This window comes from Crinia signifera, chromosome 11 (genome assembly GCF_055691185.1).
Source record: "Crinia signifera chromosome 11, ASM5569118v1, whole genome shotgun sequence".
Taxonomy (NCBI): Eukaryota; Metazoa; Chordata; class Amphibia; order Anura; family Myobatrachidae; genus Crinia; species Crinia signifera.
This window is the reverse complement of record NC_139227.1, coordinates 32,104,854-32,128,336: the sequence shown is the minus strand read 5'-3', so window position 1 is coordinate 32,128,336 and position 23,483 is coordinate 32,104,854. Positions and strand designations below refer to the sequence as shown.

At 42.6% G+C, this 23,483-nt stretch overlaps 2 protein-coding genes across 2 annotated transcripts in view; both read right to left on the bottom strand.

Annotated features, from left to right (window-relative positions):
• LOC146045753 (cytochrome P450 2D6-like) overlaps window positions 1–23,483 on the bottom strand; it is a 47,995-nt gene that overhangs the window by 15,468 nt on the left and 9,044 nt on the right. The window contains exons 2-4 of the mRNA XM_083164799.1: window positions 8,276–8,438; window positions 6,476–6,628; window positions 1,865–2,025 (exon numbers count right to left, since the gene is read on the bottom strand). The gene's annotated coding sequence lies outside the window, so the exon portion shown is untranslated. The remainder of the gene's footprint in view (window positions 1–1,864; window positions 2,026–6,475; window positions 6,629–8,275; window positions 8,439–23,483) is intronic.
• LOC146045034 (uncharacterized) lies at window positions 1,419–22,510 on the bottom strand. Its single transcript, XM_083163732.1, has 10 exons — window positions 22,404–22,510; window positions 22,228–22,327; window positions 21,903–22,028; window positions 21,561–21,668; window positions 21,157–21,375; window positions 20,204–20,949; window positions 8,276–8,438; window positions 6,476–6,628; window positions 1,865–2,025; window positions 1,419–1,544 (listed from the first exon to the last, which is right to left on the bottom strand). The coding sequence occupies exons 1-10, from the start codon at window positions 22,407–22,409 to the stop codon at window positions 1,419–1,421; spliced, it is 1,908 nt and encodes a 635-aa protein (XP_083019858.1). The 5' UTR covers window positions 22,410–22,510.

Genomic DNA, 23,483 nt, shown 5'->3' with positions numbered 1-23,483 from the left:
ATATATATATATATATATATATATATATATATATATATATATATATATATATATATATATATATATATATATATATATATATATATATATATATATATATATATATAGTCCGGCACTCACTGTTGCTGTAGGTTAATGCTGCGGTGCCTTCCCCAGGATGTCTGGTCCAATGTATAGCGTGGTGGTGAGGGCGGCACTCGTCAGACTTGTTTAATGCAAGTAAAAGCCTTTATTTATCCGACGGCGTTTCGGGTAGAGACCCGTTTTCAAGGACATACGTATGTCCTTGAAAACGGGTCTCTACCCGAAACGCCGTCGGATAAATAAAGGCTTTTACTTGCATTAAACAAGTCTGACAAGTGCCGCCCTCACCACCACGCTATATCTATATATATATATATATATATATATATATATATATATATATATATATATATATATATATATATATATATATATATATATATATATATATATATATATATATATATTAAATAAATGTGTAAGAGATAAGTGTTAATAGAATGTAATAGTGTGCAACCTCAGAGCCATCCAGCCGCACCAATCAAGCACCCCAAACCCATCTTAACCCCAATGTGGGTCCTATAACTAACTAGTAGAGCCACCTGATAATGGCTATAACTAAACATACCTTAACTAAGAGCTACCTGCCCAGAGCAACCCCATAACGCTCCATGTGGCATGTAGGACCAGCATCTCCTCCTACCTCCCAGACATAACCTCACTTCTGCCCACCACCACCCACCAGCGCTATCAGCATCTGCAACCAGCACCCGCCTCACCCACCTGGGTGACTGGTTGCGGCCGTGGGTAAGATGCTGTTCTGCTTGTGGCTTCATTGCTGGTTGTATTGAATAGTCATCAATAATATAATTGAAGACATGAAAACATGAAAATCGGTGCATGATTATAGACTCCAAAAACCATGACCTATCGTGGTGCTTGAGGACTGGAGCTACTGTATGAACCCCTGGTCTAGGTCATTGACGTGGGCCTGGAGGTTTACGGTTTTCCTCTAGTATGTGGTCATGTACTTCGGTTTCAGCCAATTGATGTGGTGGGTGGGTTTACTAACTTCTATAAAGAAGGGACAAGGGGCCCGATTCAGACTTGAGCAATTATTGAATGTGTGGGGTCAATCTGCCAATGATGCCAGCGATGGTTATTGACAGCCTATGGCCATTTGTGGGCGTCACACCAGCGTTTTCTCAGACCACCCAGGAACACACAGGCATGACCGCGAGTTGGGAGGGAGGGCCGCTGAAGTCTGCTATGCTTCCTTCTATAGACGGAAAGGGGTTTACTTGATGGATGTAGGTTTTGGCCTGTTTATTAAACAGCTGTTGAGGGGAATTCTGGTGGTCATTCCAGGGACTATAGTAGCTTTTCTTTTACAGTTAAGTGGTTGTATCTGGTGGCAAACAGGGCCAGTGGCTCTTCAGCAACTTTTGATGGTTGGAAGCAGGGCCACCAGTGGCAAAGCCTCCACAGGGAAGATTCCCACCATTGAGGCCACCTGTGCCCTGAAGAGGGTAGATGGTGACAGAGAAGTGGTGTGAGTGTGTTAGGGGGTAGAGGGTGGCATGGTGGTGTGGGCGTATTATAGGGAGAGGGTTCCCCTGGTTGGGAGTAGCTTCTATTTGAGAGTATGATGTATGGGGTCCATATATACGTCAGGGACTCCTTGGCCACCAGAAGGTTTAGTTTACTTAGACCACTCTTAGAACCCCTGGGAGTAGCATCCAAACAAAAACATAATACATATTTCCATTAGATTCTTTTTCTAAGGTTTATTTGAATTTAGTTCTTCACCTGAAGATCTGGTTGTCCTACAGTGACTTACCTGAGCCCAGAAGCCAGATGCCTTCTTCATATTTTCATGGAGAAGATTGAGAATGTTTCGGAACATTGGATCATCGTAGTCGTAGCGTCTCCCAAACACAATGAAGCAAATGATGTTGGACACAGCGTTGTCAATGACTAAGTGTGGATCTATTAGTGCATCTGAAGTTTAGAAAATATCATTCACTATCACCACAGCTTATACATGTGGGTAACTACCAGTTATTAAGTGGCCATATTGCATAGGCTGAATAAAAGTAAAAAATAAATAGTGCAGACAACTATATTTTAGAGATAAATCCCACTCTTCTCAATGGTATCAATGTGACGTAGGGTTAAGCTGCAGTGGGGAAAGGTGAGGGGGAGGTGGGGGGCACAAGCAATAGGTCGACATATGAAAAGGTAAATTACATTTTTTCATGACTGTTATATTTCATACTTTATCATCCAGATGTATACCATGCCATAGCCAGCCTCAGTACACACATATGGCCACATCCAGGCACCACCTGCTCCCCTGAGTTCATGCCATAACCAGCCCCAGTACACACACATGGCCACACCCAAGCACCACCTGCTCCCCAGTGTTCTTCATAAACTCCTACCATGCCATAACCAGCCCCAGTACACACACATGGCCACACCCGGGAATCACCTGTCACCTATATTCTTCATATACTCGTACCATGCCATAACCAGCCCCAGTACACACACATGGCCACACCCAAGCACCACCTGCTCCCCAGTGTTCTTCATAAACTCCTACCATGCCATAACCAGCCCCAGTACACACACATGGCCACACCCAGGAATCATCTGTCACCTATATTCTTCATATACTCGTACCATGCCATAACCAGTCCCAGTACACACACATGGCCACACCCAAGCACCACCTGCTCCCCAGTGTTCTTCATAAACTCCTACCATGCCATAACCAGCCCCAGTACACACACATGGCCACACCCGGGAATCATCTGTCACCTATATTCTTCATATACTCGTACCATGCCATAACCAGCCCCAGTACACCAGGGGCTGGCTGGCAAAGTTTAGCCTGGGGGGCATGCACAAAGGACAGGCCCATGAGTGGTGATCCATCCTCCACCTCGCATCTACATATATACATGCACCGCCTCTCACATACATACAGCACCACTTTCATACGTACGTACATGCATACATACATACTCCGGCACTCTCATAAATACATACATACATACATACTCTGGCACTCTCATACATACACCATCACTTTCATACATACATACATACATACATATTCCGGCACTCTCATACATACATACATACATACTCTGGCACTCTCATACATACACCATCACTTTCATACATACATACATACATACATACATACATACATATTCCGGCACTCTCATACATACATACTCTGGCACTCTTATACATACAGCAGAGAATATACACCGAACCACCTAGGTGGGGCGGTGTATACAGGCGCTTTGGGGTGAGTTGTTTGGCAAGCTGCTCACACCGTGGGGAGGTCAACCCCCAAAAAATAGGGAACAAGAAAACAGACAGATGGTGGAGCGCTAACACAAAATTACATATGACCAAATTGGGTATCACAAATATTTTATTTAATACTAGCTAAAAGGTTGATACGTTTTGGTATAAAAAAAGGCAATTGCAATTGACAAAATAAAAAGTGTACAGCCTATTGAGGGATATATGGATGTGACAATGATAACAATAGGGGGTATCTCACTTGTTCCTAGAAATCCTCTCCAGAAATAGAGTTGGACAATCTCCCACAAATGAATGGGAAACTGGGATGGCGGGTGTCCATGAACCTGCTGGAGTATTCTTGGGACTTTGATCCTGATTTTTATGGGACCATGGAATTCAGTCCTTGATGTAATGTCTCCAGGTATATTAGCAGGTGATGGTTTCCCTTGAATTTTCCAGTAGGTGTCCAACAGTGGGAAAAGATGGAAGTGTGGAGGGCTGGTTCAAGTGAGAGTCCTTTTGTAATCCCAAGGTAGATAGGCTGTAAGCACTAGACCTGACGCGTTTCGTCGTCCACAGACAACTTTGTTGGTCATATGTAATTTTGTGTTAGCGCTCCACCATCTGTCTGTTTTCTTACTCTCATACATACATACATACTCCGGCACTCTCATACATACATACTCTGGCACTCTCATACATACTGAGCCCCCCCCAGCACAAAGATGACATGCAAAGCTCTGCGTGTCAATCAGAAGCACACCCTATATGCCGGCTGCAGACACCTGCAGAGATAAATGCAAAGGGAAACACCATGGAGTAAGCAGGAGTCTCCCTGACCCTGGACACTGTAAAACCCGTTCCTCCCATTGGAATGTATGCAAATTCATCTCTTTGAAGCTCTAACTCTAGAGAGCAATAAAAACATTTATTCAGACAACTGACACCTTCAAATGTACATGATAGTTCTGATAGTCTACCTCTCTGCTATTCCTGCACAAGCTTTTTTTCCAGTTTCTTTATCTCCAAAGCAGGGCAGGCTGCTAGCTGCTCTTCGAAGCTGCAATTCTTAAATGGGACTGTAAAACGGGTCTAAACCTTGAGACCTTTCACATTGCACGTGAAAACCGTTTTAAAAATCATTTAATACCATTCAAAATTCAACCCGTTTAACCCCCAAGGGACACGTTTCAAGCCATTGAAATAGAGCCATTCACACTGCCTTAAAAACGGCTTTAAAACGTGTAGGACTCTGCTTTTTAACCGTGTTGAAATACCGGTTATCTTTAACCGGTAAATCAACTTTGGCACTTTCACATTGCAGCCTTAAACGTTTTAAAATGGGAAAAAACAGCAATATACCGTTTTAAAAGTGCAATGTGAAAGGGGTATCAGCTTCTCCTCGCTCTGTCCATACTGACAATAGCTCCCGCAGACCCCAGCGCTCAAATTTACTAAGCGCCTGCAAGCCACCGCGGGGTCTGCACCTGCAGAGCTATAGATACGCCACTGGCGGCTCCATATACGCATTTTCAGTGACTTCATTCAGCCACTACTCCTGGGCGGGCCGCCTCAGTGTCCAAGAAAGATCCGAGTTCTTACAGCTGGGCTGGTACTGCCCTGCTACCATCTGATATATATGCTGCACTGTAATATAAGTGACCCGTGCATGCTCTGTAGTGGCCTCTTACACTATACATGTCCTCAGTGCAGGAGGCCGGCGGCCATGTTTCTGGAGACCAGAAACCAGACTGGTCAGCCGTGGCTGCAGCAGCAGCCTCAGAACAAGGCGGCCCGCACACAAATCGATTAAGCGGCCCGGGGGGCACATGGCACCCTGCCCCCCAGCCCAGCCCGCCTCTGCAGTACACACACATGGCCACACCCAAGCACCACCTGCTCCCCAGTGTTCTTCATAAACTCCTACCATGCCATAACCAGGCCCAGCACACACACATGGCCACACCCGGGCATCACCTGCTCACCTATGTTCTTCATATACTCCTACCATGCCATAACCAGCCCCAGTACACACAGATGGCCACACCCGGGAATCATCTGTCACCTATGTTCTTCATATACTCGTACCACGCCATAACCAGCCCCAGTACACACACATGGCCACACCTGGGCATAACCTGCTCACCTGTGTTCTTCATATACTCCTATATGCCATAACCAGCCCCAGAACACACACACACACGGTCACAACTGGGCATCACCTGCTCACCTGTGTTCTTCATATACTCCTACCATGCCATAACCAGCCCCAGCACACACACATGGCCACACCCGGGCATCACTTGCTTACCTGTGTTCTTCATATACTCCTACCATGCCATAACTAGCCCCAGTGCACACACATGGCCACACCTGGGCAACACCTGCTCACCTGTGTTCTTCATATACTCCTACCATGCCATAACCAGCCCCAGTACACACACACATGGCCACACCTGGGCATCACCTGCTCACCTGTATTCTTCATATACTCCTACCATTCCATAACCCACCCCAGTACACACACATGGCCACACCTGGGCATCACCTGCTCACCTGTGTTCTTAATATACTCCTACCATGCCATAACCAGCCCCAGTACACACACATGGCCACACCTGGGCATCACCTGCTCACCTGTGTTCTTCATATACTCCTACCATGCCATAACCAGCCCCAGTACACACACACATGGCCACACCTGGGCAACACCTGCTCACCTGTGTTCTTCATATACTCCTACCATGCCATAACCAGCCCCAGTACACACACACATGGCCACACCTGGGCATCACCTGCTCACCTGTATTCTTCATATACTCCTACCATGCCATAACCCACCCCAGTACACACACATGGCCACACCTGGGCATCACCTGCTCACCTGTGTTCTTAATATACTCCTACCATGCCATAACCAGCCCCAGTACACACACATGGCCACACCTGGGCATCACCTGCTCACCTGTGTTCTTCATATACTCCTACCATGCCATAACCCACCCCAGTACACACACATGGCCACACCCTGTATCACCTGCTCACCTGTGTTCTTCATATACTCCTACCATGCCATATCCAGCCACAGTACACACACACATGGCCACACCCTGTATCACCTGCTCACCTGTTTTCCTCCTAAACTCCTGGATCAGGTGTGTGCTCTCCTCCCAGATTCTCTCCTCCATAGACTTTTTCCCAAGCCCAAAATTGCGGAGGGTGGACAAGGTGAAGCGCCGGTGCTCCTTCCAGGCTGGGCCGTACTTAGCAATTATGAGCCCTGAAGAGAGAAACTGTTTAGGATGTCCCATAGTATGCATGCACGAGGCCGTCCTGTGATAAAATCCTGCTACTTTTTATCGCTGGCCATGTGCAAGTTGAGCGTCAGAGAGCTGGCGTTTGGGTGTGGTAACCTGCTGTTTTCTGGGAGTGCCAGGAGAAACAGGCATTTTAAGAGAGGGTGTGACGTCAGCACTGGCCTGATTTGACTGCGTCTATCACAGCCGCTGAGTAAGTCCTGGGCTACGCACAAACTGCACACATTGGGAAAATGATTCCATCGTGAGCGGCTTGTGAATAGATTGGCAGTTATAAGCAATGTGCAGGCTTAGCGAGGCAATGTTGTATACCTGATTGCAGGGCTTCAAAAATTAGCAGCCAAGCACTCAGTTCTGAATTAGGCCCTATGTGACAACAATGTAGATAGAGGATGAACTCATAGATGAAGGTAACAGATGTGTACCAGGAGGTTGACACGGAGGGGAGAACATTCTGAGGTGGGCCATCGGCAGGGCCATCTTAGCGTATGGGCTCAATGGGCAGTTGCCCAAGGGCCCCACAATTCTAGAGGGCTTTGAGTTGTGGCAGACTGGGTTGTGGGCATCTGGCTCCTGAGCTTCTTGGGAGGCAGTAGAGAAGCTGCCTGGTCACCATGATTGTGAAACAGACACAAACAGAGCTACCTGGCAGCATTCTCTTCCTGCTTCCCAGCCTGCAGCCAGACATTGTATTGCTGTCAGTAAGCTGATTGGTGGATGACTGGAGCTATCCACCAATCAGAGTACAGAAAGCCATTTACTGTATGGAGGCAAGTGGAGAGATGGCACAAGACCACAGGAGGGGTGGGTTATGATTTTTCTTTCTGTTTACATGTTTTCCCATGAATAGGTGAGGAGGGGCCCCAGATGCATTACTTTGCCCGGGGCCTACAATGCTGTTAAGACAGCCTTGGTCATCAGTACCATGTGCTATACAGAGTTGTATATATCTTCAGACAGATCCATTGTATAGTGACATAGTATAAGGCTGTTACAAGTGTGCTCTGATGATAATCATGATGGGGTAAATTTAGTTGCATGCTCACTATGCTGCAGCAAGTATGGCTGCTTTGCGTTCAACTCATTGCAGTGGCGGATCTGAGTTGGGGGTGTGAACCTGCTCTTGCTCATTTACAACCACACTGCTAAATAGAGGCAAGTGGTAGTGGGCAACGGAACACTTGCCTTAATTGTCCCCACCCCCTGATCCACTGGTGAACGGTCAAACTCCTATGTGTGCAAAAATACAAAAGCTTAGCACAAGTCCACGCATTGGCTACAGAACTGCTCTGATCAGTCTCCTGTTAGGTAGTCACTGTGATATGGAGTAGGTTATGGTTAGTACAGGTTTGGCACGGCTTATTGCATAGGATCAGAATCTAATCAGGTGCAGGTTATCACCAGGAAATCCCTCAAGGGAATATGGTCATGCTCACTTGTTAGTGAATTAGTAACAAGGAGCATATCCGCCATCCATGGGTGTATGGGGAGGGGCGGGACACTAATCTGCGGCCACGGCTATACAAAACCATACACCCCCCCCCCCCCCCCGCCGATAGTTTGGCACCAAAGTCAGCAAGTGTGTCTAGTACTATTGAAGTAATATTTACCCTTGGTGCCTGAGATGGCTTCTGATAATCTGTTCTGAGGCCGATCTGCAAAGTCAACACCTTTATTCACCAGAACTTCTTTGAGTCCTTTGAGCCCCCGGACCACCACAGCTGGCGTGAATCCCAGATAGATGCTGTACACCGGGCCATACACCTGGGAGAACTGACATAGAAAGGTAATATTGTATTAGATATAACAACATGCCATATTACTATACAACATACCCAGATCTCCAAACTGTCCTAGTTTTCGTGGGACAGTCATGATGTTTTGTGACTGTCTCGTGCCCCAGCTGCGGGCAGCAGTGTCCTGCGGTGGGCAATTGGGAGGCCACCTGTCCCTCGCTGAATGTGCACAGCATCTATTCACTGGGGAGAGGGACAGGGGGCATGGCCAGCAGCTCCTAAAGTGCTGGTCATGCCCCACAGCGATGAAAAGAGGTGTGTGGCCTTGCAAGGAAGTGCTGTGATCATAGCCCACACCCCCTAGTTTTAGGCGCACACCAAAGATGTCTTGGCTCATTCTTTTCGTAAAGATGGGAGCTATGATACAATGTTGTGTCTTTTTTGCCTTGGTCAGTATTACATAAGTGAAACTATAGTGAATTGATGTTGTAATATGTTTCAAGGTGAGTAAGTAACAGTTGCAACATGGCCTGTGTGCGCAAATCACCTCAGGACTCTGGAGAACTGTAGCAGTGTGACCTTACTACTGTAGATGCAAGTCATGTTGATCAATGGCTTCAGCAGCACTTCCTGTATAACACAAACTTCCTATACGGCAAAAAGATAACATGATGCAATACAAATTCATCTACTGAACATTGCTCTTATATGATAACAGTAGATAAGGCACACTTTTTCTTCAAACTAATTGGTTTTGACAGGTCCACGCCCCTTTTATACAGGTTGTCCACGCCCCCATTTATACAATTTGATATCAAACTTGATATGATCGTATCACGTTTGATATCAAAGTGGTATAAATAATATTAACCCCCGTATTAAAATATAATTGGTTTGAGGCTGTAACTTCATACACTGATATTGACTATGTGAAATAACACATATATAAAGCTCGCTTAATGTTATCTTAACCAGCTGGAAGAATTTCTAAACATAATGCTAAAAAAGTTGTTAGAAAAATATGGTATACAACAGATATATAATTCGTAGAAATGTAGATCTTGTTTTATATCAAATTTGATTTGTGTAGGATGTCGCGCAACGCCGATCATCAAAACAGCCGGCTGAAAGCCAGGTATTATAACGTATTAAAGCCGGGGAGTTTTTGCGGCTTTGATAAATATTATAAAGCTTTGAAAAATAAATTTAAAAGATCCGATGTGAGAAAATGGTTACAAGAGCAAGACGCGTACACATTGCACAAACCGGCTAGAAAAAACTATAAAAGGAATATGATATGCGTATCGGATATAAATCAACAGTGGCAATGTGATTTGGTATCACTCATAGATCTGGCAAAGCACAACGACGGCGTAAAATATATACTAACCGTCATCGATATATTCAGTAAGAGGGCCTGGGCTGAAAGTCTGACTGCTAAGAGCGCGACGACTGTCGCTAAGGCTTTTGAAAAATTATTCCAACAGGGGGACGTACCGCGGAAACTACAAACCGATAATGGTAAAGAGTTTCTAAACAAAGTCCTAAAAAAGTTGTTAGAAAAATACGGTATACAACATTTCACAACCAATAATGATGTGAAAGCAGCCGTTATAGAACGCTTCAATAGGACTTTAAAAACACGAATGTGGCGATATTTCACGGCGAATAATACATACCGATATATAGACGTTTTACAAGCGTTCATTACCAGTTATAATAACACATACCATAGAACGATTAAGCGGGCGCCGAATGAGGTGGATGGCTCTAATGCGCTGGATGTCTTCAAGACGATATATGGCGATTACTTTAGAAGTAAGAAAACAAAGGCTTGTTTAGCGGTCGGGGACCACGTTCGTATCTCAAAATATAAGGATATATTTCAGAAAGGTTACGAACAGAGTTTTTCTGAGAAAATATTTGTAATACGCGGCGTGAACACTAAAGGACTTAAGCCGCTTTACACGTTGGAGGATCTCTACGGGGAGGCTATAACGGGTAGTTTTTACCCCGAAGAACTTCAAAGTATACCGAAAAACTATAATAGGATTTACAAAGTGGAGAAGATTTTAAAAAATAAGACGGTTAGAGGGAGGAAACACGTATTAGTCAAGTGGCGTGGATACCCCACAAAATTTAACAGTTGGGTCGCTGCATCGGAGATAAAAGATATATAAACAAAGAGGAAGATGGATGACAAACCCTTCTACATAACATTGCCGAGTAACGCCTCAGCCGATACATTTCCACAAAATAAGATTTCTGACTATACCACAAAGTTAGCAAGGCCTATAGACTTAAGTGGAGATTGGGAAGTAGCTCTTACAGAAATACAATACCCACACACCTGGAATACAATCGATGTGCGTGATTGTGTGTTGAAAATAACAAAGTGGGATGGGACGAGCGGTACAGCAACGAGGGTTTGCGTTAAACCGGGGTTTTATGAAACCATCGGGGCGTTACTGTTTTCTTTCAACGCTGAAATTGACCGACATAAACTGGATGGTTTAAAACTATTGTACGATCCGCTTGAACGAGAGATAATCATCGACAACAAGGCGATGTACAACATCACAGCCGGTCCTAAATTGTCGAGAATACTGGGGTTATACCCGAAAACTAAGTTTTTAAAACCGTGCGCCGACATCAACGGCGGGCAATATACGCTCTTCGTGTACACAGATATTATCGAACATCAGAGGGTCGGTGATAGTTATGTTCCGTTGTTGCGCACCGTTGAAATAAAGGGCCGTAACAACGAGATGGTCACTATACGGTATGAGAAGCCCGATTATGTTCCGTTGTGCAAGACGCATTTTGACACTATAGCCATAGAGATAAAGAATGATCAGAACGAAAACATGTCATTCAAGTTTGGGAAAGCGAACGTGAAACTACATTTCAGACGCCGCAAATCCGAATTTTATTAAAGACAATGGTGGCCGTTAAAAATTATGGTGACCCGGGGCTCTACGCGCAATATTATAAAACACAGGCCGGTAATGGATTACCCGGTTTTCACGGCAGCACGTATATGTACGGGTGCGGTTTAGGTGGAATTTTTCGAAGCCTGTTCAGAAAAGCGGTACCGCTTTTCCGAAGAGGGCTGGCGATAGCAAAGCCCCACGTGAAGAATGCAGCACGCAACATCGCGAAAGACGTCATCGGACAAGCCACAGCGGCTGTTGTGAGCAAAATACACGACGCAAATCAAGCGAAGCAAGATGGATCAGGTTTAATCTATGCCAGGAAAGGGGCGGCTAAAAATAAACGGAAGCGGGCAATACGACTTCCGACATGGTGCAGACCCCTTTTAAACAAAAAACGGAGCAGACGCGGCTTAATTAAAAAAAGGAAACCGAAGCGAAGGGTCGGTGATATTTTTTAAGCATGTCTTTCATACACAATGAATCCATGGAATGCGCAAAATCTGAACTTGACCTTTTTGACGTACCACCGACGCAGACCAGCGTAGAGAAAAGCCTCTACGTCGAAGTTCAACCTTTGGCGGCATTATCCGAGACCGCGCCGCTTGAATTCTACATAGCGGCCAGCGGTGAACACTACTACGATCTGAACAACACGTTGCTGTACGTGACCTGCAAGATCGTACGGCCTGATAACACGGCTATACCTCAAGACGCCAAGGTCGCTCTTATTAATTACCCCATAGCAACTTTATTTAGTCAGGTTGATGTCACTTTGGGCGATAGGCTAATATCGCAGTCCAATAATCTTTACGCTTATAGGGCCTACATAGAGACCATACTGAATTATAGCTCAGATGCGTTATCCACAAAACACACAACTGGATTATTCTACAAAGATGTGGCTGGAGAACACAACACAAGAGCCCTGGATGGTGTAAACACAGGGTTTATAAAAAGGGCAAGAACAACGGCACAAAGTCGAACGGTTGAATTATTGGGGCCGCTACACTGTGACCTTTTTCATCAACATAAACTAATATTGAACGCCGTGGACTTGAAGATAAAACTCATCAGAAACAAAGATGCTTTCTGCTTAATGTCTGCTGAAGCGGAGGCCTTTAAAATTCAGATTGTTGCAGCGTCCCTGTTTGTGAAAAGAGTTCAGGTCTCACCCGCAGTCCGGATTGGACACGCCCAGGCCTTACTGGCCACCAACGCCAAATACGCGATCGATAGAGTGGGCATGAAGATCTATAGTATACCGACGGGGAGCCGAGTATTTAATTTAGAAAACCTGTTTTTAGGCCAGGTACCAAAAACCGTTATAGCCGCTTTTGTAGATAATGAAGCGTTTTCAGGAGCCTATACCAAAAACCCTCTACGGTTTGAACATAAAAATGTAAACTTCGCATCCCTATACCTGGATGGAACACCGCATCCGGCCAAACCATTTCAACCAGACTTTGAACACGGTAACGCGGTTCGCGAGTATATGTCGCTCATTCAGATCACAAATAAGCAGAAATCAGATTCGGGGATACTAATTGACCGTGAAGAGTACCTCAACGGCTACACACTATTTGCTTTTGATCTGTCGCCTGAACAGGAATGCGCGGAGCATCTGTCTCTAATCAGAACCGGAAATCTACGAGCTGAATTCCGGTTTGCAGGAGCACTAGACCGGACAGTCAACATAATAATATACGCATTATTTGATAATATCATCGAGATCAACCAGCGGCGCGATGTGCTGTATGATTATCTATAAATGAAATAAATAATTTTTATATTTATCGTATATTTACCAATATTCATCACCCCATCAGCGATATGAACACATTACAGATAAATTGTATACTGTACGCTAATCCGGTGACGCGCCTGTTTTTTAAAGGGACCTACCCGTGTGATATGCTTCCGAGCGGTAAACTATCGCAATACCCCTGCGCGTTTGTAATCAACACACACACCAGCGCCCAACCGGGGGAGCATTGGTTGGCCGTTTATTTTAACAACCAGCGCGAGTGTTACTTTTTGGACTCTTACGGTTTAGAACCTGACAATCCCCTATTCCCAAAGGCCATAATAAATTTTTTAAACTCAAATTCAAAAAGAATTTACCACCAAAATAAGCAGTTGCAAGGTTTTAACAGTACCGTTTGTGGGCAATATTGTATATACTTTATATTTTTCATGTGTAAAAATTACAAATATACAGATGTGTTGGTCCGTTTTAGTTTTGATACAAAACGTAATGATCGCTATGTATCAAACTTTGTAAGACGTCTCCCTAGAAGTCATTGTTTGAGTCGATATACGGGTAACTGTATACAGTCCTGTGTCACCAGTAACCAACATGTGTTTGATAAAAATAATGTGTAATACAAAATTGTTTGTGTAACTTGTAACTAATGTTGTGATTGAAATGCTGTATGTACATTGCTTATGGTTACTTTCTATTAAAAAATCTTGCTTATTGAACTTTATATCGTGTGATTGCATATTTTTGCAGACAAACTGGTTAGAATCAAAGAACAAAACAGCATTTTATAAATCATAACCATATTTTATTGGTACAGACAAAATGTATTTACAGCAAAATAATCACGAATAACACGATAAACTTTACAGTTAAAACAATACACTAAATACATGATACATTACAAATTAAACGTCATCGTACAAATTAAACACACAAAAATACATCGTATAAAAACATTATAAATTAGTTATATGTTAAAGGTTCAACCACTGCGAATCCTGAAACAGATTTACGGATCTTTTCCTCGGTAGTAAGTATCCGTGTGGCGTTGTTAACCCGGGGGAATTTAAAGCATTTATACGACTTTTTTTAATGTTGTGTATTGGGGAGGCTATATTTACATTGCCAATTTCATCATCGTAGATTTCAGCTTTTAAGCGATCTAACTGTAATCTGTTTGATGCATTACCAACTACAGTGGACGGGATATTCAACTCAGCCATAGCGCGCATAAATTCAATCCATCCGTTAGGCATTTTATGACTCGTCACGCTGTGATTTTGCGTGATACCCCTTATCAAGTCTAACACATTGGATCCTGGCACTGTGACGCCTTTATACATAAACACACCCTTGCGGTCCCAATTCGCAATGTCTTTAGAGCGAACCATTTTACTCATTAGTATTTCACAGTTCTTTTTATACCGCGCATTAACACTGTTCAAGACATCGTGGTAAACAGCGTCGGTAGCGTCGTCTTGTGTAGGGTTAGTTGTATCCTCAACAGCATTTGCACCGGGTGATAAAAGCGTTAAAGTTGACATTTCTCTATCAGTTTGTTTACTCAACACCAGGTATCTCTGTAACACAGCTGTGTAGCGTTTTGCCTTTTCATACTCTGATAAAGCATTATTATGTAGTATACTTATGATCTCAGCATCTAGGCCTTGCGTGGCTGTTTTGCGTATATCATCGCTGTTTGGTTTGTTGTTTAAACGGTCTATCTGTTGCTGGGGGACCAGATACATTTTCTCAGCGTATGCCATCACCGGTTAGACAGTAGTCCGGTAATTAATGGAATGGCAAATCCTAGCAACGATCCGATAAACCCACCCGACTGTTTCACCAACCTCTTCTTTTTCCCAATGGCGCATTTCTTATTACAAAGCGATTTTATAAGGGACCTCTTCTTTTTAAGGTAGTTCAACTGGCGCTGTGACAGGGGTATTTTACCTTTAAGCGTATTGAGAGCAATCTCACATATGGCTGTCACCAAATCGTTTGAAGCGTTGGATAATATAGCGTTTCTTTGGGCCGGTTTGGCTTTAATGAGGGTTTTTAAAAGGGCCCAATTACGCCTTATCCTGGTCGACATGTTCACAGCTGTTAGAAGTGGTAATGAATGACTATAGGATGCGCGGTTATAGCTATTTAGAACCCCGCTTCTTAACAACATAAGCTACTGGTGTGTCGGGGGGGAATAAACCGCTTCGTAAACGATAATCATCAAGGGCATTGTTTCTTAAATCAACCAGTAAATAACCGTATGGAGGCTCCGTAGCGGACTCATAGGCTTCAAGAAAAAAACGATATTTTGATGGGTACATTTGTCTAGCCAGAATGCTAACCTGCATTTTATCCCTGGGGTTTTTAAACAGGACCATATATTTTGTGTTTAAATGTATAGTCCTGCTCTTTCTACCTTGACAAAATATGTTTTGCACAAGGTACATGACACTGAGATTACGATGGTGCACATACTTTGTGAACGCTTTCTCAACCTCAGAATTATTACTCGCTGCATCCATCAAGTCATCTATCACCGTTAAATTAATCTTATCAGGGGGAAAAAGCTGGTCGTCGCTAAATGACTCGGGCAACCCCTCTATAAAACGCATACCAGGGTGAGCACTCAGAAGTTGGTCATATATCGGTTGCCAACAGGTGTAAAACCAAACAATATTATCAGGTACATGCGTCATATGTGTGGATGCGTGTTGTATTAGCGTTTTCACAAAATAACTTTTCCCCGAATTGGAGGGTCCGGCTAAAATACAGGAGAAGGGGTGTTGAAAACGGATATCCATCTTAATAACCAAATGGTAGGGTTGTAAAATTATCCGTGAGGTTACGTTTAGTGTAAACGCACTTTTGCGTTTTCTGCAGCATACGGGTTTCAATCTGCCAGTACTTTTTCACACGTACTATACCGGGCTGCCTGGTCACAATTTTTTTCTGATCCTCGCCTTTGGGGTTTAAAGGATAATCTAAGACCAGTTCTTTCAGACTGTCAAAGTTAACGTGCTGCTCATTACAAACATTCAACGTTATACCTTTGACCTTGAGGCTCGTCTTGCCGTTGCTTAGTCTATAGCCGTATGACTTGGGGCCGGCTGAAACAAACTCTGTTATATGCGTACCAGATGGTAGTTCGCTGGTCAACTCCCCTAGATAATCGCCTAATGGCGGATTCCAGTCACCGGGCCTGCTGACAAAAATTACAGAATCTGTATCGTGATACAGACATCTATCTTGTAATCTATCCAATAGGTTGTACAACTCGACGCGGGCGTGCGCTGTGGTAAATGCTGCTATAAATATATTTGTTGTTGAAGACCTGGTATAATGGTCTTTGGCGTATTTCCAGTTGACCATAACAGTTTCTGAGTCTATGAAGTCTAAAGCAGACACCTCATAGTGTGGTTGAAAGGCATATTCAAAAAGCTTATCAGGATCTGTCACTAGACAAGTATTGGGCATGTTGCTACGTTGACCAAATTTACCCCATAATGAGTTTAAAAACAATTTAGAAATTTGTCTTTTGGCGGGGTTGACATTTATGTGTTCGTGTCTTAAAGCTATGCCCTCATTTTTTTGATACGCGTCTATGTACTCTTGTTGTTTCACAGAGTCTGTACACCAATCAGGGTAACCAGAAGCCTCCTGTTTATCTCTGAGGTGTGTTTTAATGTAACCTGAAAACAGATCATCAGATCTCTCATCAAAATGCCACACCTCATAGATTTTACACACTTTGTACCCCTTTTCTATAGCAAGATTTATCTCCACTGTGCACCATGTACCGGTTAGGGCGCGGTTTTCTGTGTCATGAACACACGGCTCACACTGTCCAGATTCGGCGCATGTGCGGCACAGCGGAAACATTAACTTACCATTCATTTTAACCGGTAAAACTGGAAAGAAAAGGCCTCGCGGAGGATTAATTTTTAATTTAACAAAACCGAAATACTTTGTGACATCATCAAAGTCCTTATAAATGATGCGTGGGTGACGTATAGGATATGTTTTGGTCTTGTTGACAAATGGGTATAGGCTAGTAAAGTCAAAATAGTGTATTTTTTCATCGCACTCTGTCTTGTGATAAAGTTTTATGGCGTTAGTGAGTCCGCCATAAAGACCATCACGAGGATCCAAGGGTTCAGGGATTTCCAAACCTTTCAGAAAAACCTGAAGCTCCTCATCAGTCTCCCTCATTTTCTTCCACTCACACCCCCACATCTCCCTTATCTGAAATCCACACCGTTTAAGGAATTGTATCCTTAACTGTGTCTTGTGCCGCAGTTGACCGTAGGTTGTTTTAGTCAGATTGTTTTCATCATCGGCTTTGTAACAGTTGTCACAACCGTGATAAAAACACCCCTGGAATTCAAAAGCTGTTGGCACGCCGTTAATCACGGCGTAACCATCCAGACTGTATCTACCGACTTTCTTCTCACCACCTTGTAAAGCGTGTCTTATACTCACACCTTCTTTGTGTTCTATGTACATTAACCACTGTATGGCTGGTGTTGAGTAACGCTTCTGGGTCTTGTGATAGTTATCACCCGGTACAAGAGCCAATGTGTTTGCCTGTAAATATTTACAACGATACATAGCCATACAAACCGACGCTAAAGTCGTCAGTTGGAATGGATCAACGTGACGTTTAACGGCTACATCTTTTTTCTCTGCCGCTATTACAAACTCCTGTTCTGTCATGGCTATAACGGCTGATCTGAAAGCTGCGCACCCTTTTTGCAATATTCTGACATCCTCTTTACAATATCGTATTAATTCTTTTTGAAAATTAAACGCCTTGTGTTTGTTTTTTTCGTACCACTCTGTAACATCAGCGGCCTCCTCAGGCATCATGTGTTGTAGGCCAAAATATTCTATTGAGGGCATGCCCCCTATGTAATTTTGGTTATCGGCTGTGTTAAAAAAATGCGGGAAATGACCTTTAACGCCATCAAATCCCATGGCCTTTGGAAATCTGCTCAATTTCATGGGGAGAAAATTGAGAGAGTCTATAAACCTAATCTTCAGATCTTTTATTGTGATACACATTATGTTTCCGCCATTAGAGATGAGGGATACTGTATACCGTTCTTTGATGATCTTGTTCAATACAAAATACGAATCATACCGCCCAGCGTTATGGGCTATGAATGTGTAATGCGCAAATTTTGGTTTCATGAACGTCTTTACAAAATCATCGATACAAGCTTTGCCCTTAAACTCCCAGGATTTCTCACCCATTAATGTGAGAGCGTAACAGTAGTTTGGTATATGTATACCTGTCTCCTGCATGCATTCGAAATCAAAAAAGATGTATTTGGTGGTGGGTTCTTCCGCTTTGATGGGCTGTATGTAACACAAATGATCCGCAAACCCATCAACATATGCCTTGCAAGTAGAACACTTTAGCCCCTGACACTCATGAGACCTGCGACGGTAGAGACAACACCTGTCGCAATAAACATGTTCAAGACAGGATATTTTGCGATCTAAAGCTAAGGATTTGTGCTCCTCTAAACATTCACGCGATCTGCAAAACACCCTACAAACCGAACATCTTAATGCGGAAGCCCCATCATCAGCGCACGCTTGTCTGTGACAAGCCTTACAAAAGAAAAGACAATCGTGGCTATTTTTGCGCTCATAAGTTCGATTACATAAGGAACAGAAAAATCTCGATCCGAGAAATACGCAGATATTAATCAGGCCATAATAGTGTGAATCGTGATATAATACATACAGGGTATCACCGTAGCGCGAATCTGAAGAATAGTAATGCCAAGAACGATTATTATGATATAGTATTGTAATTTTTGTTTTTAAGTGTTTTTTAAAAACAACAACGTCGCTAAAGCTGACTGCTTTATCGATCGATAGTTTCAAATCCTTATGAATTTGAAGCGCCCGATCGTGTATTTCAGCGTCTGTGGCATTACCTTTATCCAGAAGTTTGCAGATCGATGCCGCAAAGCACAAATAATTGTGCGTATTGTTGAAATCATACAGGTGTCTTCTGCGCCTTTCTATAATTAAGCTGTATGGAATGCGTCTAAGGCCGCGACCAGTTAGGGCCCCACCCGCTCTATTTCTAAAAACAGTGATCACAAACCTTAAACCCGTGCCTAATAAGAATTCAGCGTTACTTTGAAGAGTGTTTGTAATTTGATTCAAGAAACTGACAGCGTCTAATGATTCTTGCGGCTTTCGGTGTGAGTAGATGGCGTTGTGTAAACCACCCCCCTCCAATCTTAACTGTACACGATCATTAGGGTCAACACCAACCATGAATTCATCAATCATAACCTGTATAGCGTTGTGTACGGCTTCAACACCCTCTGCAAATGATGTAACTCTTTCCAAATTAACAAATTGAAAATGATTATGATACTCAATAGCTCTGAAATTAGGATGGTGTCGCTCATACCTGTTAACAGCTTCTAAGTACACATCTCGCCGTCCTTCACCATTACCGGGTGGCGCACCCCCAGCTATGTCATTATGCATGGGCGTTGCGGGGTGTTCAACATTGTCAGGTGACGCAGCGTCACCCGGTAATGGTTGGTCCGGTGATTTGTCAGCCTGTGCACACGGGGTTGGGGGTGTGTCTCGCACCCTGTGTTGTTTACGCTTTCTCAGTCTGTATATGCATTTTAAAGCCTGTTTTATTTTCGAACGGCGAAATAAGTGTGAGATTTTGCACGGTACATTTGCTTTAATTCTTGGGACTTTTTTACACACATGTAAATTACGTTTCAATCCATAACCCACCATGCCTAGTCACGGATCCGTTTCAATTATCTCTGCAAAATGATACATGTTCGCTTTAATAAAATCCCTAGTCCTCACGGTCTCTGCTATATGGTTTGATGTTACATTCATGTACATTTCTACAAGTTCTTTAATGATCTCTGGCTTCTTTTTTGAACCATAAAGCTCATCTTTTATACGGTTCAACATGGTATTGACATTTCTACGCATGTACCCTATATGCTCACGCATCCTCCCCATGACCGCGTAGTATTGTATTTCCGCATCTTGTCCTAATTGTTCCACATTCTGACCCCCATCAACTATGTCTGTCGATACCACGGTCGCCGGGGCATCCACACCGCCCGATGCGGTTGCCTCGCCGACCGTGGTAAAAACACTGGGCAGTTTTGTGTAATCATCACCCATTACTTTATCAGGGATTCTAGCTACAGATGTTACAGCCTCATCATCATTCTGTGGTGTATCTGAGACTGACTCTTCACTAGGGGTGATAAAAAATGTTTGACCATTTAAGTCCTCATCATTAGCGGATAATGTATCTGCAGGCGTGTTACTGACCACGCTTTGTGTTTCTGCAGTATGATGTTCCTGCGTGTCTGAAATCACGATGACATCATCATCCGTCAGCGGCGTGTATCTCTCTCTTGACAGTCGTAAAGTTTTACGAGTCTTCACAGTCTTTGTATTACCGGCAATGTCAATGTCGGATTCAGTAGGTGTTGCAGGTGTTGTAAATGCGTGCGGGTAATCCACATTACTCACGGTTGGCACTGTTTGTAATGCAATTCTTTTTCTCACGGGCCTACCTTCCGAATATTTCAATCTTCTTTTAAGGTCTGATAAATCGGCCTTGTTTTCTTGACCGACTCGACTTTTTGTAATTCTCCGCTTGCTTGGCTTGAAATCGTCGCGCTCGGTGGCCATGATCTCGGCCCTTGATACATTTTCTTGAAGTTGTGGGTCGATAACCGTTTTAGCTGATTCACCCCCATCCATTTCAGCATTGAGTGGTTGAGCAACCCCGGCCGCGGCTATCATTTTTGCGAATCGTCGCGGATCCGCTGTAAATAAAAAATAACAACGTTTTAGTTACACATTCGCGGACACTAAGACAACCGCTTTATAACACCTTCAGACCCGCCTCCCAAAACACCCAACCCATCCATGTCGGTTTTCATCTACACAGACTGTTTAATACCTGTGGTTTCCATTTGTAAAGAACAGTGGTAAATGTTGTGCTATATAAGAAACCAAATAAATAAACATACACGGGTATTTGTCAAAGGTTTGCGCCGGCATGGTTCCTTTAAACAATGACCAGAAAGCTTGATCGCTGATCTGGGTTCTTTTTGCTCCTTTAGCCAATGCGCTGTTGGGTTGTTTGGCGTTTGATCCAACACTCGATGTCGGTTCTCTGTATCCGGATGGTCCCGCTTCACACGTATCGGCCCTAGGTACCGTAGGTTCATACCGACTAGCTATGTCATCTGTAATACATATATTATCAATTAACGACACATTCGCCGACTTGAGAAAAAAAAAAAAAAAAAACGTCATTTAAGTCATGATAACAACAACTCCTGTGGACACTATTCATGATTTTGCGACGATATGTAACATTTAACACAAAAACACATTATAAAAACATCACCAGCCAATCGTCAAAATTCACCTTGTATAGCCGGGGTCTGGTATAGCTGTTTATAGTGTTTTGCCGATGGTAAATTCCAGAGATCATCCATTATGTGTTCTGCATCAGATTTCGACATAATCGGCGATACTAACAGAGAACAAATAACACATTAATATCACAGGCGGTATAAAAATGAATATAACAGGATATATATATATATATATATATATATATATATATGAGTGAGAACGTGAGAGTTCGCGCGAGATAGCGTGAGAGAGAGAGAGAGAGAGAGAGAGAGAGACATATTTTTGGAAATAATAATATATCACATTTTTTTAACATACATCACATTTTTTTTGACGGCTTATGATCACCTACATTTTTGCGATTCGGACAAATCAGAGTATGCTGCGTATGGGTTTTCGAATGTCGTCAGATCCGGACCGACTGTGAAATCCGAACCATATGATCCAACTTCAGATGCGTCATTTGTGACATCTGAAACTGATTTATGGGATTAACAATTTAATAAAAAATAATATATACATAAAAAATAAAATAAAAATTAACACAACAATTTTGTAGAACGAAAAATACAATCAACACGTGTAACATTAATACCAATAGGGCGCTTGATAATTAACACCAACAGAGTAACATTTATAACCACCAACAACAATGTGTCTTTGGTCTGTAAACTTACATGTATTTGTCTGCTCATTTGACGGCTGTTGGAAGCTGGGTAAATCTTGAAAATCTCTGAGACTTATTTTATTTGCATTAATGGTTTTGTATTCCTTTCTCTGTAATAAATAATAATAAGTTGAAATAACAATACAATAAGATATTGTTAAACTATTGTAAATATCATATACACACCTGCATGTTGGTGTTTTGTTAATTGGTACAGTAGCTTAAGTTTCGGTGATATTTATAGTTCAAAGTCAATTTCTGCAACAATCACTGTTGATAATAAAAGATATCTGTAAGTATCCATAACAAAATTTGCGTGCACAAAATCGCATAAAACTATTAACGCTCTCACAAAAAACCTCATCTATGTAAATTTATTACTGGGGATCCAACAATGCTAATGACTAATCCCACCATATCACATGTTTAGCCAGCAGACAGCCATACATGGCAGCATAGCGTGCGGCTTTACACATGAAAATGTAATAACTAGCTCATTATTTAAAACCATTATGTATAATACAATGATACAATATTAAAATGAAGCTATTTATAAGTATCAACGCCGTAATACCAAAAAAAAAAAAAAAACTCATCTATGAAACAATCAATAAAAATTAATTACAGGTGATCCAACAATGCTAATGCAGAATCCCTCCATATCACAAGTTTAGTCAGCAGACAACCATACATGGCATCATAACGTGCTGCTTTACACATGAAAATGTAATAACTAGCGCATTATTTAAAATCATTATGTATAATACAATGATACAATATTAAAATGAAGCTATTTAGAAATATTGTATATACATATATATATATATTGTTACTCCATATCACATGTGTAGTCAGCAGACTGCTCATACCTGGCCGCATTGTGGATAACCAGCTTATAAAATTACACTATAATAACAAAATCACTTTATACAGCCGTTACACATCCGTTATACCGTAATCTGCGATGACTAACACCCCCCACCCTACCACTAAATAAAACATCTTGCTATGTATATTATAAAATATTAAAACTATGCTATTTAGAAATATTGTATATACATATATATATTGTTACTCCATATCACATGTGTAGTCAGCAGCCTGCTCATACCTGGCCGCATTGTGGATAACCAACTTATAAAATTACACTATAATAACAAAATCACTTTATACAGCCGTTACACATCCATTATACCGTAATCTGCGATGACTAACATTAACGAACTGTAAATTGTAATAACACAATATACTGTATTTTTAAAAGCA